Source organism: Leptosomus discolor, chromosome 6, assembly GCF_034619465.1.
Source record: "Leptosomus discolor isolate bLepDis1 chromosome 6, bLepDis1.hap2, whole genome shotgun sequence".
Taxonomy (NCBI): Eukaryota; Metazoa; Chordata; class Aves; order Leptosomiformes; family Leptosomidae; genus Leptosomus; species Leptosomus discolor.
Window position 1 is genome coordinate 5,868,446 of NC_141396.1, and position 16,427 is coordinate 5,884,872.

The 16,427-nt window shown below is 42.4% G+C and overlaps 1 protein-coding gene across 1 annotated transcript in view; it reads left to right on the top strand.

Moving 5' to 3' along the window:
• The window catches only part of FGFR2 (fibroblast growth factor receptor 2), an 82,877-nt gene that overhangs the window by 41,764 nt on the left and 24,686 nt on the right, over positions 1–16,427 (top strand). Inside the window, 3 exon segments of the mRNA XM_086466719.1 lie at positions 10,040–10,230; positions 11,091–11,238; positions 15,209–15,426. Of these exon segments, the coding sequence (XP_086322845.1) occupies positions 10,040–10,230; positions 11,091–11,238; positions 15,209–15,426 (557 nt within the window).

A 16,427-nucleotide genomic window follows, 5' to 3' on the forward strand; every position in this document is an offset into this window, starting at 1 on the left:
ATCTCGAGGCTGAGCAAGGATGGTGCAGCACAGAGCATTGAAACTCGGGGTGCTGGAGCTTCTCTCCTGCCCTGGGAGGCTGCGCATGGGGTATGGTCCGTCAGCCGGCTGGTTGGCAGTGTCCAGCAGGGAGGCAGGGAGCTGGGGAAGGCAGAATGCCGCAGTCCTTCCGATCGTTTCACACCTGCATTGCTCAATAGAGCAAGTGTGCTGTGTAAGAAAAGGGGGAGAAGTGTGGAAATATAAGAGGCCTTTTAAAGGTTTACATAATCTTTTCCATTTTACTTTAAAGGCAGAGCTGTTTTCAGGAAAGGAAATTTGGAGGATGAAAAATATGCAGTCAGGTCACAATAACAACAGCAATAATAACACCCACTGTGTGCTTTATGGCATCACTGGGTGCACTGGTGAGTTAAACCCACTGCAGCTGGGAGAGGACATCATCCCTGTGGGGGAGATGCTGTTTGCCAGGCATACAGTAAACCTTTGGCAGAGCCTACTGGAGAGCCCAGTCCAATCATGCTGGACCCCAGCATTGTCTCTGGTTATTATAAAACAGCTGAGTGCTGGGAGCTGTGCACAGTACAAAGGATTATATCTCTGTGTGTAAAAATTAATGCAGTCTCTGGAAACAGCCAGAACAATAAATTTTTACCACTTGTCTGTGAGAAGTCACAAGTTGTTTTTTGTATTCTCTTGCAGCCTTTTTCTTTTTGGATACACTGAAAAGAATTTAAATTAAAATTTCAGCTCCTCATTGTTCTGTTTCTCTTGGTTTTTTGCACTAAAATAAGGCCTCTCCCCCCTTTGTTCAGGCCTGTATGAAGCTTTTGCTTATGCATGCACTGTGTGCGGGATACTGCAAGTGAGCTCCAAGGCTGATGTTGTACAGCTCTTGCTGCTGTGACTTCTGCTCCACGGGGCCGATGAAACCCACGGCGTGTCAGCCTGACAACAGGGCTTTCCTCTAAGCACAAACTAGTCTTAAAACCCTGTTGATAGTTTCACATTTTAAAAGAAGAGCATTTGCATTGCCTGCCTTATCCCCGGGCTTGCTGGACCTGTCTGACTCTTTTAACGCTCTGATAACACGTTTGATTTGAAATTATAGCTTTTTAACTAGTTCTGATTGTGATTTTTTTTTTTTTAATACTTTTTTCACTGATGTCAGAGGGCTTTGTATTGAGCCAAATAAGTCAGTCTCATTTGCTTTCTTTTCCCTGGCTTGCTGCTGTATGAAAAAGAGGTGTGCAGATGAACTTATGCTGTAAAGGTGTTACATGAAGATGGATGTTAGTGAAAATGCACATAGGACAGCAAGCTGAAGCGATGCTGTAGAGCTATCCAAAGAGACAGATGGGATAACATCAGTGGGAGCTTTGCCTGCTGGAGAAACAGTGCCATTACTTCAAATCAGAGGCGAAGGTGGTGAAGCCAAGGACAAAGGGTTTGAACACACCTGATCGGTCTCTGTAAAGATTTTTAAAAAGGCACTGCCTTTTACTTGACTGACCTTGGTAAGTAGGAGGGCTTGGGTGGCACATGGATGGCACAACGGAGTTGGATGGGGCAGCAAAGGCTTTGGTGTGGGTAGCAAACAGGTCTGCTTCTGATGTCCGTGACAAAATTTTAATCCTTAGAAAGAAAATATTTTAATAGTCAGTGTTCGAATGTTTAATTTTGTGAGAAAGTATTCAGTGACAGCAGGGAATGTGTGGAGTCTGGTTCCCTGCTGTCTCATTTTATGCTGGTTGCTGATGCTGGTCCACAAACCAAAGCAGAGATGGACGTTCAGCCCCAGTAGTTAGCGATGATGAAGTGTATGACACAGCAGCAGAAAGAAATGCCTCAGGCTTATTTAAAAGGCTTCTAAGTTTGAGGACAAAGGGAGTTTAGAAAGTGGTTATGGAGGTTAGCCCCTTGCTCCCATCTGCGTGAGCAGATCCCTGTGCTGCTCCAGGGGTTCACTTGTGAGGGCCAGGAGCTCCAGCTGCAACGATACCCCTTTGAGCTCTTGGCCACTGAGACGGCTTCTTTAAGTAGCGCTGGGCCAGTAGGAAATGCTATACATGGAGACTCCTGCCATACAGGAACGTTGAATAGTATGAGCATTTGTTGGCTAACGCCTGCTGATAAAAGATGCCAAGATTTGTAAGGCATGATTTCATCAGCACTGGTAATGCTGCTCTGATACATAAGCTATTCTGCTAGTCTGCCTGAAAGGCTCCTGTTCTTTATGAACCGTTCTTGCCAGGGATGGTCTTTATCTCTTAGTGTTTAATGACAGTGATTTGTTATTCCTTGTAGCCTTAAAACATCTTCTAATCCTGCAGAGCTTGGGAAGAGAGCGTTGTCCCTAACTGTGGGTGCTACCTTGGCGTGTATAAATGACCTAGGAAGCGATGAGCTGAGGGGCGTGTATGTATGTACATATAAATGGAACATGACAGTTCAGCAGCACTTCTGAATTGGCCATAAACAACATGCAGTGCTTCATATTATGCAGAAAGGAAACTAAACTGACGTGCAGCTGGTAGAAGCTGCTCAGCTCCTGGCTCATGTAGGACATTAATTAGTTGAGGCGTTTTGCCTACACCTGCTTGGTTGTTTCTGATCTTTTGAAAGAGCAGCCAGCACTCAACCTTATTGCTCCACGCCATGGAGCAAATAGTGGAGTTAGCAATGTTTTCCTTCCATCATTTCATAGAGCACAGGCCCCCGTAATCAATTGCTTATTGCTGGAGAAAGGAAGCGAAGGTTTGGCTTGGCCCGTGTGGAGAAAGCTACCTTGCAGGAGGAAATGCCTGTGGGGACTCTGACATCTGTTTGGTTAGACCCCTCCTACACCACTCCACCTAGGCGTATGGCGAGCAAGTGTAGTTTCAAATCGGGTCCTTTGTATGAACTTGGATAATGCTGGATTTATAGAGAAATTCGAGTTGCAATTCCTCATGCCTTGGCTGCTCCTGGAACTCTCTTGAAAAGAGCTCTCTAATTCAGAGAGCAATAATTAATCCAGCCTCTGAGTGCTTATGAACCGAGGGCAGATTTGCAGCTCGTATAGGTGGAATCTTACATGAAGGACAGTGGTCCTTGTGTCTCTCCTTGCAAACTGCTTCCTTTGCTGTCAGCTAGGGCAGGATAGAAACTTGGAAGATCTTCCCTCACTGAATGGCAATGGATTGATAAGCATTTAATATTTATTTAATGATTGATATTTAGCCCAAATAGGTAGTGATCAGGGATTGATGTCCTGTGGTTGGCCCAGTGGCTTTAGTAAATGCCCTCACCTGTTGGTAGGTAGCCACACCACCAAAATACGTCAGAGCCAGCAATAAGAGTACATATGTGTACAGTCTCAACAGGGATGCCAAAAATTGAGCATAGAGACAGAGTGGCTTGCACAGGTGGAGAGTTGTTCCCCTAGACTGTGGCTGAAATGGTCATTAGTGCCGCTTCTGAGAAGAAATGGTATTTCAGCTTTAAGGTGGCATGGGGTGCACTGGCCCTATGGGAAGCTAGAGCTATACCCGAGAGATTTCACCTCTCCAGGAAGTGGTTAAGTCACCTGAGGAGTTACCCTATAACGGCATTTTCTGTTGGAGCAGTTTTGGTAATCCCATGGATATAGTTTGGAAGAGGGCATCAGGAGGGGGCTCTGGGTGTCCCAGAGATGGGCGACACCACTGGCTTCCCACTCCACAAGGCCTGTCCATGGGTCAGCTGGTGGCATGAGGGATGTGTCAGGTAGATAGGCATCTGTCTGTAAAGTATCTGCTAAGGGAATCCCCAGATGTGAGGTGGTGTTGGATAGGAGAGGACACGCACAGTTAATTGGGGGACGTTCCTCCATCAGCAGTGCTGCTCCTAGACCTCAGCAGCCTCTGGGACCTCCCATGTTAGGCATATGCCTCAGTGGAAATGGTGGGAGAGTGCTGCTTACCAGGTGGAGATGAAACACAGGGGAGAAGTATTTTAGTCCAACTGTATGATGAAAAGGCTGTGATTGATAACTTTATTTTATTTTTTTTAAAGCTAAAGAGTCAATCTTACAAGTTTGTAATGCTAAGCCAAAGCCAAGGCAAGACGCTGTGATTACAGTCTGACCTAAAATGCTGTGGGATGCTTTTTGAGACCCATAATTTACAGGATAATTAGCATTTTCCAAAGCAGCAGATGTTGCACGATTGGAAGGAAGGTGGTTGGGAATAGGCAGTGCTTTCACTGAACAGGGTGCAGACTGCTGCTGAAGACTTCTCGAGCTCGGAGTCAGGCAAAATAAGTAACTAGAGCTGAACATGCTGTACTGACCAGGGCAAGTGAAGAAGAGGACATGGCAAGTCTGTGTTTTCAGTTAAGCAGAGACAGCTGGAACCGCTTCATTTTTTATTCAGTGATGACTGAATACACAGAACCTCTACCAGGGGCTATCGATCCAGAACGGCTGCTGGTGCACTGAGAGACGTCATTTGAAGGGACCCCCCTGTAGCTTCACAGTGGCAGCCGTCAAGAGGACTCCTTAGCAGTCAGTAACATTTCAAAACTGGTATTAAAGACTCTAATAAATGCGTCTAATTAAAAATTGTGGAAAATAATTAGATAACTTATTTCTCCCTCCTCTTTCCCACCCCCCCACCCCCCCCTTTAATTGAAGATCTCTCCATTGTCCCCAGAACTCATGTTTGGTCTTTCATTTGTTATTCAGCTTTTATTTTCCTAGCCCGCACTTGAATCACACATTTGCAAGGAGAGGAAACAAGCACATTCAAAAGGAGAAAATAAGAGTAGTTTTCATTTTTTTTTTTTTTTTTTTTAAAATGAATCAGATGCCTTATCCAAAGCCCATTGAATCCCATGTGAGTTTTTCCTCTGACTTCAATGGGCTTTGGTTCTGGCTTTTAGCTCCCATGAAAGGTCCTGAACTGTCTGTGCTGGGGTGACAAGGAGGCTTGGATAGACAATTACCAGAGCTCTTCTCAGCCCCTGGCACAGCCGGGTTGCTAAGGAGACTTGGCCTCGGGATGGGCCCCAGAGCTCACCCCTTCCGGATTATTGTCTCCTGTCTCTGCCAAGGCACTCCACTAGCGGCAGAGCCACTCTTTCAGTCACAATACACTCTACTTCAGCCTCTGGCAGCAGCAAATCCTGCCCTACATCTTCCCTCTGCCAGTGTGCTTGACGAGCAGCCTCTCTTTCTGCTGATTTTCCATCCCTGCATCCCTTGCACTAGGACCGGAGAGCGGTGGGATTACATCTTCTGGCCTTTGTTGGCTATGAAACTTGGGGTTTGGCCCCTGTCACCCACCTCCATGCCCGAGCATCTTCACCTCACAGGTTTGCATTGTGACATTCCTGTCTCTCACCTCTCTGGTTTCCCGCTGTGTTGGCTGCAGCTGGTCAGCAAAAAAAAAAAAAAAATAATGGAGGAAATAAAGCCAAAGATGTGAGAGAGATGAGGCCATTTTTTTAGGAACCACCTGTCCATGGACTTAAAATTCTCAAAGAGCCAGTTCTCAGCACTCCTTGTGAAGTGTGCAGGCTCCAGTAGTCGTTTCCAGAATAGTTCTTCCAGTCACTTCTCTTTCCCATCATAGAATCATAGAATCATAGAATCATTAGGTTGGAATAGACCTCTGAGATCATCAAGTCCAACCATTGACCTAACCCCACCGTGCCCACTAAACCATATCCTGAAGTGACACATCTACACGGTTTTTGAACACCTCCAGGGATGGTGACCCCACCACTGCCCTGGGCAGCCTGTTCCAGTACTTGACCACTCTGTCGGTAAAGAAATTCTTCCTAACGTCCAATCTCAACCTCCCCTTGTGAACTTGAGGCCATTTCCTCTTGTCCTGTCGCTTGTTACTTGTGAGAAGAGGCTGACCTCACCTCATTATAACCTCCATTCAGGCAGTTGTAGAGAGCAATAAGGTCTCCCCTCAGCCTCCTCTGCTCCAGACTAAACATCTGTGACAAGATGGACTCCCACCCATGTCCAGGTGTCCTGCAGGGCTGGGAGCTTCCTGGGCTGCTTCTTCCATTGTACCAGTTTTTCGTAAACTTGCAGTTTTCCAGCTTTCCTGGATTCTTTGCAGTTATGTCTCTTGGAGGAAGGTATTCTGAAGTTTTAACATTAACAGGCTAAATGATAGTTTCTTCTAAGCCATTGGGCAGGTGTCTTTGTCAGTCATCTTTTCAGATAGCGAGTCTGTTTGTCTATAGATAAGCAAGCAAAATTGCTCAAGCAATTCTGAGCAGGAATGCTCAAGCCCTGAGCACTTTTATGGTGGTGTAAAATTTAGATGCTTGTAGCCTTGAATATGACCTTTGTCACGTGAGCAAGCATTTTTGCTCTGCCTTTTGTAGGTAATTGACTCCTCAAGTGAGGATGATGTTGGCTTTGATCTAAACTGCAACTTGGAGAAGGCACGCTGGTGTCTGTCTCTTAAGGTGGGATCCAGCATTAAGTATGCTTTCCCTTTAAAAAGCATTATAAATTTAGACTTTGGGGAAGAACTAGAATAAAAATGAGACGTAACATATGGAGATTTATACGTAATTATCAGTTTGGCTCAATTTCTTTCAGATCAATTTACAGAAAATATTTTTCAATGTTAAAATTTTTTAAACATGTTGTATTTGCTTTTAAGCATCTACTACATTTCAGCTGAACCAGGAAGGTCTGTTTGAGAAAGCAGGGCACATCTACGAAAAACCTTGTAGATCTGTGTGTATTTCACTAAGTAGCTAATATTTATGGTAATAAAATTGGTATCTACTACTTTTTATGGTCCTTATGATGTACTGTTTAGTGTGCTTGAAGACAGCTAATCTATGGAGTGGTTTTCTGTATTATAGCATATGCTGTTGACTTGTTTTTGAAACATGTTGTGTTAGCAGTGAGGATGGAACACTGACATTTTGGTGGTCAGGTAGCAAAGATTTATTTCTTGAGGTTCCTATTCAGTATTAATGATCAAGGGAGATATTGAAATCAGTAGGGCTACAGAGCTATGAGGCTTATTCTGTAGGAAAATACTGTTTGTCTGAGTTAAATAACTGAAGATGTATGTGGTCACTATAGTTTAGCAATGATCCTGATAATAATTATTAGGTTATGTAAGGCTAATGATGAAATTAGTTTCACCAGCATTTAAGATTATTTTTTTAAAGGCAACTTTGACTCTTTTGCTAGTCTTTAGAAAAAATAACATACTGTTTCCATCTAATGTTAGTGTAGCCGGTTGTTTGAGTGATGATATCTGCTTACAAATGTATGGCTTGTATTTTAAATGCTAAATAGTCATGTGAGATTTATGAATATGGTTTTGACAGTACCTCTGCTTAAGCAGAGTCCTTGGATGTGTGTGGTGTGCAGAGAAGTAGGAACAACAGGATAACATTGTGAAATTACTATTTCCAAGAGATGAAACTGTACAGAATTATACTTAGTGGGTTGTAATTAGCGGAAGTTTCTCCATATTTAGTTATTTTTCCCCGATACTGAATGTATTTCTTGTGGTCCTCGGACTCCAGGTTTGTCATGAATCCCTGCTGAATTTGCATCATGGTTACGTTCCTCTGTGCTGTTTGCCTGTGTGGGCATAGGAATACTCCTTTCTGCTGAAGTGGGGGAGTTGAGGAACACTAATCATTACTCCATATGTTGGAGGGCAACTGAAGTTTAATTTTTGCACATTTACCCTTAGAGAAGTTTCACAAACAGCTATACATACACACCTATACATACGCATGCACTTTATTTAATTTTTTTTTAAAGAAGTTTGGGACCAAGAATATAAGAACTCTGGTTTCACTTCTTTACTTTGCCTCCTCTTTTTTGGTAGAGGAAATGTTTGACAGTCATCAATAAAAGATTAAATCATCGATGGCTATCGGGATAAACTAAACACGTTTCGTGTGTTGATGCTGGCATAGTAGGAACTTTTCCAAGATGTTTCAGGCCTCGTTCTCTGGTTTGTTTAAGGGCAGAGAATAAGGTCACAAAGGAAATCAAACCCTGATGTGGAGAAATGAAACATGAGGCCTACTGACTTCTAAAAAACATTTTAAATAACATTCTCTAAGGTTTCATTTTATACTGAAGGCAGCTGTAATAAGTTTTGGAAGACGGTGTAAGGTTTCTATTAAAGAGAGATTTTTGCTTGCTGTTTTTGTACCCAAATGAAGGAGTGAGGGAGATGGAATTAGAGCTTATTTAGCATAAGGTGAGAAACTAAACGTTCTCTCCAGAACTGTAAAATAGTAATTTATGTGTTCTACTGTAATTTACAAATTAAAAAATATTAAACTGTTCCTAGGTTTTTGAAAATGACACACATAGCCATGGAATAATTTAATAACTGCAACACAAATGCACTTTTGCCACAAGTAAAATAAGACTGCTGCTTTGTAGTATGCTGCCAGCGTAGCCTCAGTGAATAAATTCCCAGTAGATGTTTGCTGCATGCCAAATATATTGGACTGTATAAAAGATCCCATTGTTCCGTGGGCATCATTATTTGCTATTATACTTGCAATGTTTGCTTGTGAAACAGTTTATTGGAAACTAGTACGTTTAAGAAGGAACACTTGGTTTGAAATTCAGTTGATTTGGCTCATAATGTCAAAGCTTTTACACAGCGTACAGCCTCTACAAATAAATATTTAGGTCTGTTGTTTTTCACTTATCTTTGAAAGAATTCCTGGAGCAGGGAAAGAGTGGACTGGGGATGGGCAATGGGTGTTTCACTTCAAATTCATAGGTTGAAAGTATACGTAGGTCACTATTAGCTTTACGTTCTCATCAAAAGAAATGGACAGAATTAAGTTTGCATGAAGAAGGTGGTGAGTTCCCAGCTGGGCTGATGAGACTGCAGCTCTCTGAAGGTTTTCTGGGGAGGGTGGCATTGTCCGTCCTGCTTACTGGGTAAGAAAGCGGTTTGGTAACCAGCGCTGTCGTTTTGAGGACTTATAATTCAAACATCACAGAAGAGGAAGTGTTTATGCTTTGCCCACTTGCCTTGTTCAGCAAAAAAAGGCTGTTGGTGGCCCAGGAGGCTGGGGAGCTGGCTTGTGGCCTGCCCACGACCCAGAAGATTTTAGCAACTGTTAGATCAGGCTTAGCAAGGGTGGTGGAAAGCTGCCTCGCCATCATAGCTGGGGGCGAGGCTCCCATCGATGCTATCCCTAAGGGCTATGCGTATTGTATCCACAAAAGTGGGCTGGGAATGCTGGCTGCAGTGGCCCTCTGGGTCCTCAGGTGATACAGAGTGCAGTATATTCGGTGATGTGTATATGATTCTTGACCAAGAACATTGATAAATGCAAGTCCATAGATTAAAAGCTCCATTGGCTCCCATTAAATACACTGCAGTTTTCCAGAGAACTCTGTAGGTCCCTGTGTCCTGCTCAGAATAAGAACGAACTGGCATTTCTGCTGCTGTGGCTGGCTAAAGCAGAGAGCAGCTGTCGTCGGAGCACTGGTCAGAGTGCATAGAAAAGTCGAGCCGTCTGGTGTGTGCGTCCGGCGTGAGGAGTTTCAGTTGCTGAGGCTTCTGCTGCTAGTCTTGAGAAATTCCCTTTGGTTTATTTTAATCCATTACTCAGTTTTCAAAATTCATCAGTAACATTTCTTCTTAATTTGTGGAGCTTTAGTCCAATTAGAAGGTTTTAAAACTCAGACGTACTTATTGCGATCACTCAAAAAAAAAAAAAAAAAAAAGGAAGATATTTTATTTTACTTAATTCTTGCTGAGTTGAACTATGAAAAATGCTTCAACTTTTTAAGCATGGTTTCTCCCCTCCCCCCAAATAGCTATTCTTTATATTACAAGTGTAGTGCTCAAGTCATCTCCTTTGAACTGTAGTTTTTGTTATACGTTTTGGCTGCCGTGTTATTTCGGAGGAGTCAGCCAACAGGCTTACAGGGCTTTTTGGCTCGAGTTCACTTACAGTTTTCTTGGCAGCTCTACTTATTTATGCATCTTTATTTCTCTCTCCCTCTCTCTCTCGCTCCCCCTCCCCACCCGAACAGAGCGATCACCACACAGGCCCATCCTCCAAGCTGGCCTTCCAGCAAATGCCTCTGCAGTTGTCGGAGGTGACGTTGAGTTTGTCTGCAAAGTCTACAGTGATGCTCAACCACATATTCAGTGGATAAAACATGTAGAGAAGAATGGCAGTAAATACGGACCAGATGGACTGCCGTATCTTCAGGTTTTAAAGGTGAGGTTTTACAGATGCCGACGGTGGTGACGACTTCTTTAAAGCCTTGAATTTATTTGATGTAAATCCAAGAATTTTGAGATCTGAACTTCTTTTGAAAATGGAAGTGTTTATGTTACAAATTAAATAATGGATTAGGTAAACATTTGATTGTCTAAATGCTAATTGTGCAGCGTATAGACACTGTTTTGCTCTTTTTTACTTCTGTGAAGTTCTTTATCTCTGAAGGTTTCAGGCATATGACTTACTCAGAAAAAAATGAAAACCCTCTTAAAGAACATCATTGACATTTATGTATGGGTAGAATGCATCCAAAACATACCCAGGATAATCTACTCCATTTCTTTCACGTTTTTTCAGCCTCTTTATTTAAAAATAACGTGATACCTGCTGCCAAAAGCTTGTGGCAGGGTTGGGTTATCCGGATGCTGAGCCTGCAGAGATGTCCATTTTTTGCCGGCGTGTCGGTGCTGTCGTTCCTGCCGGCAGGCGTTCTGAGTGAGCCTGAGCGAGGAAACTCCGAAGTTTTCCAAGCTGGGTGTCATTGCCAAAACTTGGCGTGTTATCAGGCAGGGCAGCCAGCTCTGTACCTACTTAGTCCATGCAGCTGGTGGTACCAGCCCAGATGCTTTTCCCCCCCACGCTGCTGTTTTCTAACTCCTTCTGTGATGCTTTGGATTTAAGAACAAACAATGACAGAAAACCCAAACAAACCCCAAACCCTCAATGTTTTGACGCTGATACCTGTATGAAGTGGAAGGCGTATTCTTAATGACGTGTTGGTGGTGGGACCGTAGACAGATCGGTGTCCCTTTTGGGCAGCAGTGACATTGTTCTCCTGTGTTATTGGTCTATTCTAGCATTCGGGGATAAATAGTTCCAATGCTGAAGTGCTGACACTGTACAATGTGACAGAGGCGGACGCTGGAGAATATATTTGTAAGGTCTCCAATTATATAGGGGAGGCCAACCAGTCTGCCTGGCTCTCTGTTCTGCCAAGTATACAAGGTAACAACGTTTTTTAAAGCAAGCTGGATGTAGAAGCTGGAAAAAATGGTGCTTTGGGAGCCTGCAGGCAGCTTGTAGGATAACTCTTTGGCCTTGTGGTATATCTGTAATCCTCCTTTGGTGATGCAACTGGTGTTACACCAGCAGCCATGGAAAAATTCCCACAATATTCTGTGTGTACCATAAGCACTGGTTTCTGATACTGATCTTTATTCTCTCTTGTGTTTGGTGTCTTTGTATCTGTGTGTTTACGTCCAGTTTTGTTTGTTAACTTTTGTTCACTTTGTTACTTTGCAGTTCGCATACAGGGTACTCTTTGAATAATGTAATTACGACCTAATTAGTGTATATTTATATATATATACATGTGTGTGTGTATATATATATATGAAATGTTTGCATCAGTACCCGCTGAAGCATAAGTCAGGTCAGTTTAGCCACTTAAAACTTCCCACATCACCTGTGACTCTGCAGAGTGGGGAGGTTTACCATTGTTAACTGGGTAATAACCCATCAATAACAACAAAAGCTGGCAGCAATGCGACTACAACTCACAACGAAATTTACTTTAAAATGGTCTGGTAAAAAGGTGTTTATTCCCTCATCATGTATTTCAAAGTCACGTTTTTGAATGTAACAGAGACAAAAAGCAACAAACAATAATATCTCTACATCTCCATCAAAGAGACTTAGCACTGATGCCTTGCTGCGCCCATCTTGGGACAGCTGGAAAGTTCCAGGTCTAAGATTTAGTGTATTTGTATGAGTTTGGATAATCACTGATACACTGATTGGTTTGGTGCATAATGATTTGTCAAGCCAGAGATTTAGCAAGTCTAGGAGGAGACCAAAAAAAACCCACCAAACTTCCAGGATTATTTTTCAGTCTCTAAGATTTAGAAAAATGTATTTTATTTCCATCTCCTGGTTCTTGAACTTTTGGGGTCCAGATTTTCTCCACATCCCTGAGAGCCTCAACTTATCTTTTTTGAACTAGAGCTGAGATACCGCCTTTCACTGCACTTCTAAGCGAACCACTCAATATTACCAGACTTCAGATTAAATTGAGATTTGGTGACACTGCACGATGTACAATATTTAAGTGTAGTGCAGTGGATGATGCAAGTACCATACACTGCTTAAGACAGCTGCTGAGTTGTGTCTTTTGAAGCAGAATTTGCCTTTTTTTTTTTTTTTAAAATCCTTTCAGAGTGTGTTTTTATAGTAAATTCTTTCCTCTGAAACAGGTAACTACATGTGAAGGATCCTGCATTCTGTCCTACTTTGTTCTCTCTCTGTTTTTCTTTCAACTTTCTTTTATTAAAAAAGAAGAAGGAGAAAAAAAGCTTTGTGGGGTAATTTTTCCATGTCATTTGATTGCATGCATGTTTAGGTGGTGAGTTTAGGTCTGGTGAAGGGTGTTGATTACTTTCTGAGGTGAGCTGGGACCTGTTGGTAAACGCCTTTTGGATGAGGGATTGTGGATGGGGAAAGGAGCTTTGCATCTCTACATCTCTGCCTTTACAAAGTGCAAAGCCCCGTGGCTCCATCTCCCTATCCACAAGAATTCTCTCAATGTCTAGCTTTTTCTCTTGCTTCCCTCTTTTGTTTTTTTTTTAGGCTGCCGGTGTTAACACCACGGACAAAGAAATTGAGGTTCTCTATATACGGAATGTAACTTTTGAGGATGCTGGGGAGTATACATGCTTGGCGGGTAATTCTATTGGGATATCCTTTCACACTGCATGGTTGACAGTTCTGCCAGGTATACACTGCTCTCTTTCCGTGGTTTTTCCTCTTTTTTTTTTTTTTTTTTCCCCTTGTTGATTGCTGCAGAATTAGCACGGCTTCTGTCTCAGAAAAGGACTTTTACAATGATTATATTTTTTTAAACACAGTTGTCTCAAGCCGATGAATTGTTTTGTCACGTATTTGCAGCTCCAAAAACCTCACAACAACAAAAGGGCGGGGGGAGTGGCTGTTGCACTTGATTGAAATATTTTTACATCTGTTAAATGTTCATCAGAAATGCTAAGGAGCTGCATTTCCTTGGCACTTCAGTGAGATAACTGAAAATCAGCACATTAATCATTGTAAACTTTTTCAAGAGGAAGAAATTCAAAGTTTCTTGTGAAGCTTTGGGACTAATTTGGCCACAGTTATGTACTGGTTCATTAAAATACCTGAGCTATTCAGTGTGCTTAAATTCACTTTTCTTAATTCACTTAAATTCACGAGACTATCATCCAAACCTCTTGTGGAAATTCTAATTTTAATGCCAATGGATCGTGTACAGAAGCAGTGCCTTCCATATCTTGGGAATCGGCTCGGTGCATCTTTAAACATTGCATGCTCTAAGAAAACAAGTAGTCATTTGCTTCTACTGCAAAGCATGTCTTGCTGTTCTGGGGTTGATGATGTTTCTGTCCTTAAAAGAAACAAACATCAATGTGCTTTATTGCCTGAAAATTGTTATCAGCTGTTAGAAGATGTAACTGTAGTTGGTTTTGACACTAGTCAAATTTTCTCATTTATAACTGTTGGCAGCTGCCTTAGGAGTTCCTTTGAAAAAATATGAACCACCTGAGGTTTGCTGGGTCATCTTGTGCTTACCATTTATTAATTGTTAATCCTAACTAAAAGGTACAAAAACCTGCATGTGCATTTTGCTGAGGTTCATATTACAGGAGTGAAATGTTCCTTCTTTCTGCAGATAATTTCTTACCCTTTATTAAAATATATTGAACAAGACAACTGTAGTACACCTCACTCTTAGGTGAACACTGAGCCTGCGTGGTCTGTCACCAAGCAGGCGAAGCAGTGCTTGTGTAGAGCTTGCTTCTGCTGGCAGTGTTTGCATTTTGCAAGTGCTTGAACAGCATTTTTTTAAACCGATTTTCTTGAATGGAGTATTTTTATAAGCCTAGAATGAGGCACAAGAAAATTTCAGCTTGAACGTGCATTGCTTGTGGAGTGACCGCTGATTGCTGTGGAATGCTGTTTACCCAGGGGCTGAATCCCAGATAAGGGATTAGGGACAGTGTTTGCACATAGAACTGTCTTGAAGATAATTTCAAAATGGTTTCAATCAGAGTAACAGCTATGTAGAACCACTCCCACTAAAATCTAATCGCATAGACCAGTAACCACTGATGAGGTTACTTGAAATATGCGGTCCTTGCAAGAGCACTCATTAACTAATGTATTGCTAAAATTCAGCTCTCGCTTGCATTATGCTTTTGAATCCGACCCTGGGCGCTTCAAAGGACCGCAGGGGAGTTAGGCACCCAGCATGAACTGCAACGAGTTAAGCAGCTGGGCAGCCGGGTCCTTGAAACGCTCTTGAAACCCCTAACCTGAGTTTAGAAATGTGATGAGGGACCGATTCATCCTGCCTTCCCCTCTGTATTTTGAGATCCCAGTGAAAATTTTGGATAAACAGGCAATGCAGACTCCAGCCCCAACATCTGTTTGCAAATTTAGACACTTTTTGCTTAGTCTAGCTAATTAAATATTGTATCTTCAAATGTGTCTTTATGTGGTTAAAAAGAATTACAGGGCTTTTAAAGTATGATTTGAGCAACAAAATGAACCTGACCCTAGTTTGGATACTTCAGGTTTTTCTTTTCCCCTAAGACTATGCTTGATCATCCGATATTTCAATGTATTTGTATCTACCTAGCTGGGCAGACACCTGTATGTCTGTATATGTACATATACATGCAGAAGCTCACACTCAATGGTAAACTGAGAAGTCGAAGTAGTGATCTAGAAAGAGGAATTACTCTCTTTTTTTTTTGCAAGATTGCAAGATGGCCTAAACGTTCACAGTGTTCTCTGTCACGCAGTCACTGCGAGAATTGCTGATATTTTACCGTTTCAATTTGTTCCAAGCACTGTACTGAACTCTGCGTGTACTGTGTGCTAACTCTCTGGCATGATTGTTCCCTCCTAAAAACTTCCAATCCAGCTCCTGAAAAAGAGAAAGAATATCCAACATCTCCAGACTACCTGGAAATAGCAATTTACTGCATAGGGGTCTTCTTAATTGCCTGCATGGTGCTGACAGTCATCGTGTGTCGCATGAGGAACACCACCAAGAAGCCCGATTTCAGCAGCCAGCCCGCTGTCCATAAGCTGACAAAGCGAATCCCTCTGCGCAGACAGGTAACAGAAAGTAGATAAAGAGTTTAAAAAGCTTTTACCAAACAACTAAGCCAGCACATCCTTCTGATGAAAGCTTTGGGAAGGGGAATAACTCAGCATTATACCAAGCTGCAGCAAGGGTGGGATTTACTCTGGCACCTAGGAGGCAGGCATGGGAAGAAAGTACATCTTAACGCAGCAATGTGCGTCTCGAGGCAAGGAAATCGGGGCAGGGATGTAAGAGGAGAAATTGAAAAAATGGAATATGATTTGTATTAGTAGTCTATAGTTGGAAAAAATGTATTTAAAGTATTTTGGGGCCTGGTCCCACAGCTCATTGAAGTCAATGGAAAAATTTTTACTGCCTTAATGGACTTTGGAACAGAATCCTATTTAATTGTGTATTTATAATGTTTCTAAGGTGACTGTTATTGTAGTAACTAGGTGCCAGATACAGAGAGGTATTTTTCAGGAAGAGTTTTGAAGACCAAGGGGAGGGAGTTTCCTAGCCAAGCATCCAGAAACCACCCCAAAATAGAAAAAAGACTGTAATAAAGTAAAAATAGGGAAGATACTATATCAGGTCTCAGACAGTTTGATTAAGATGCTGTTGCTTTTGAGTGAGGAACAAAAGCAAATGTCGGATTTAAAGCGCACACAAGAGCATCGCATGAAATACGTTTTACCATTGCATGTGGCTGGCAACGAGCGTTTCTGGAGAGGGCAATGCCGTGAGCAACAAACCAGTTGAACCAGTAACAGGACTTTGGCTTTGTCGCAGGCCATCACTTGCCAAAACAGCCTCCATTCCCACATACTATCCTCTCCTGAAAGACTTGTTTGTTTTGAGGCTGGAGTTTAATATGTTTTGATTTTCTTGCAGTAGCTCTTCAGGATAGATCTCTGAACCCACCAGGTCCACCCGCAGGCTTTAGCCCGGCAAAGTGGAGGGGTGTTGGCATCTGAGGCTGTGGTTCACGTCATTATTCAAAATAGGGACCATCTGCGGGGGTTGGATCCAGGCTCTGGTCAGGGGCTTTGGA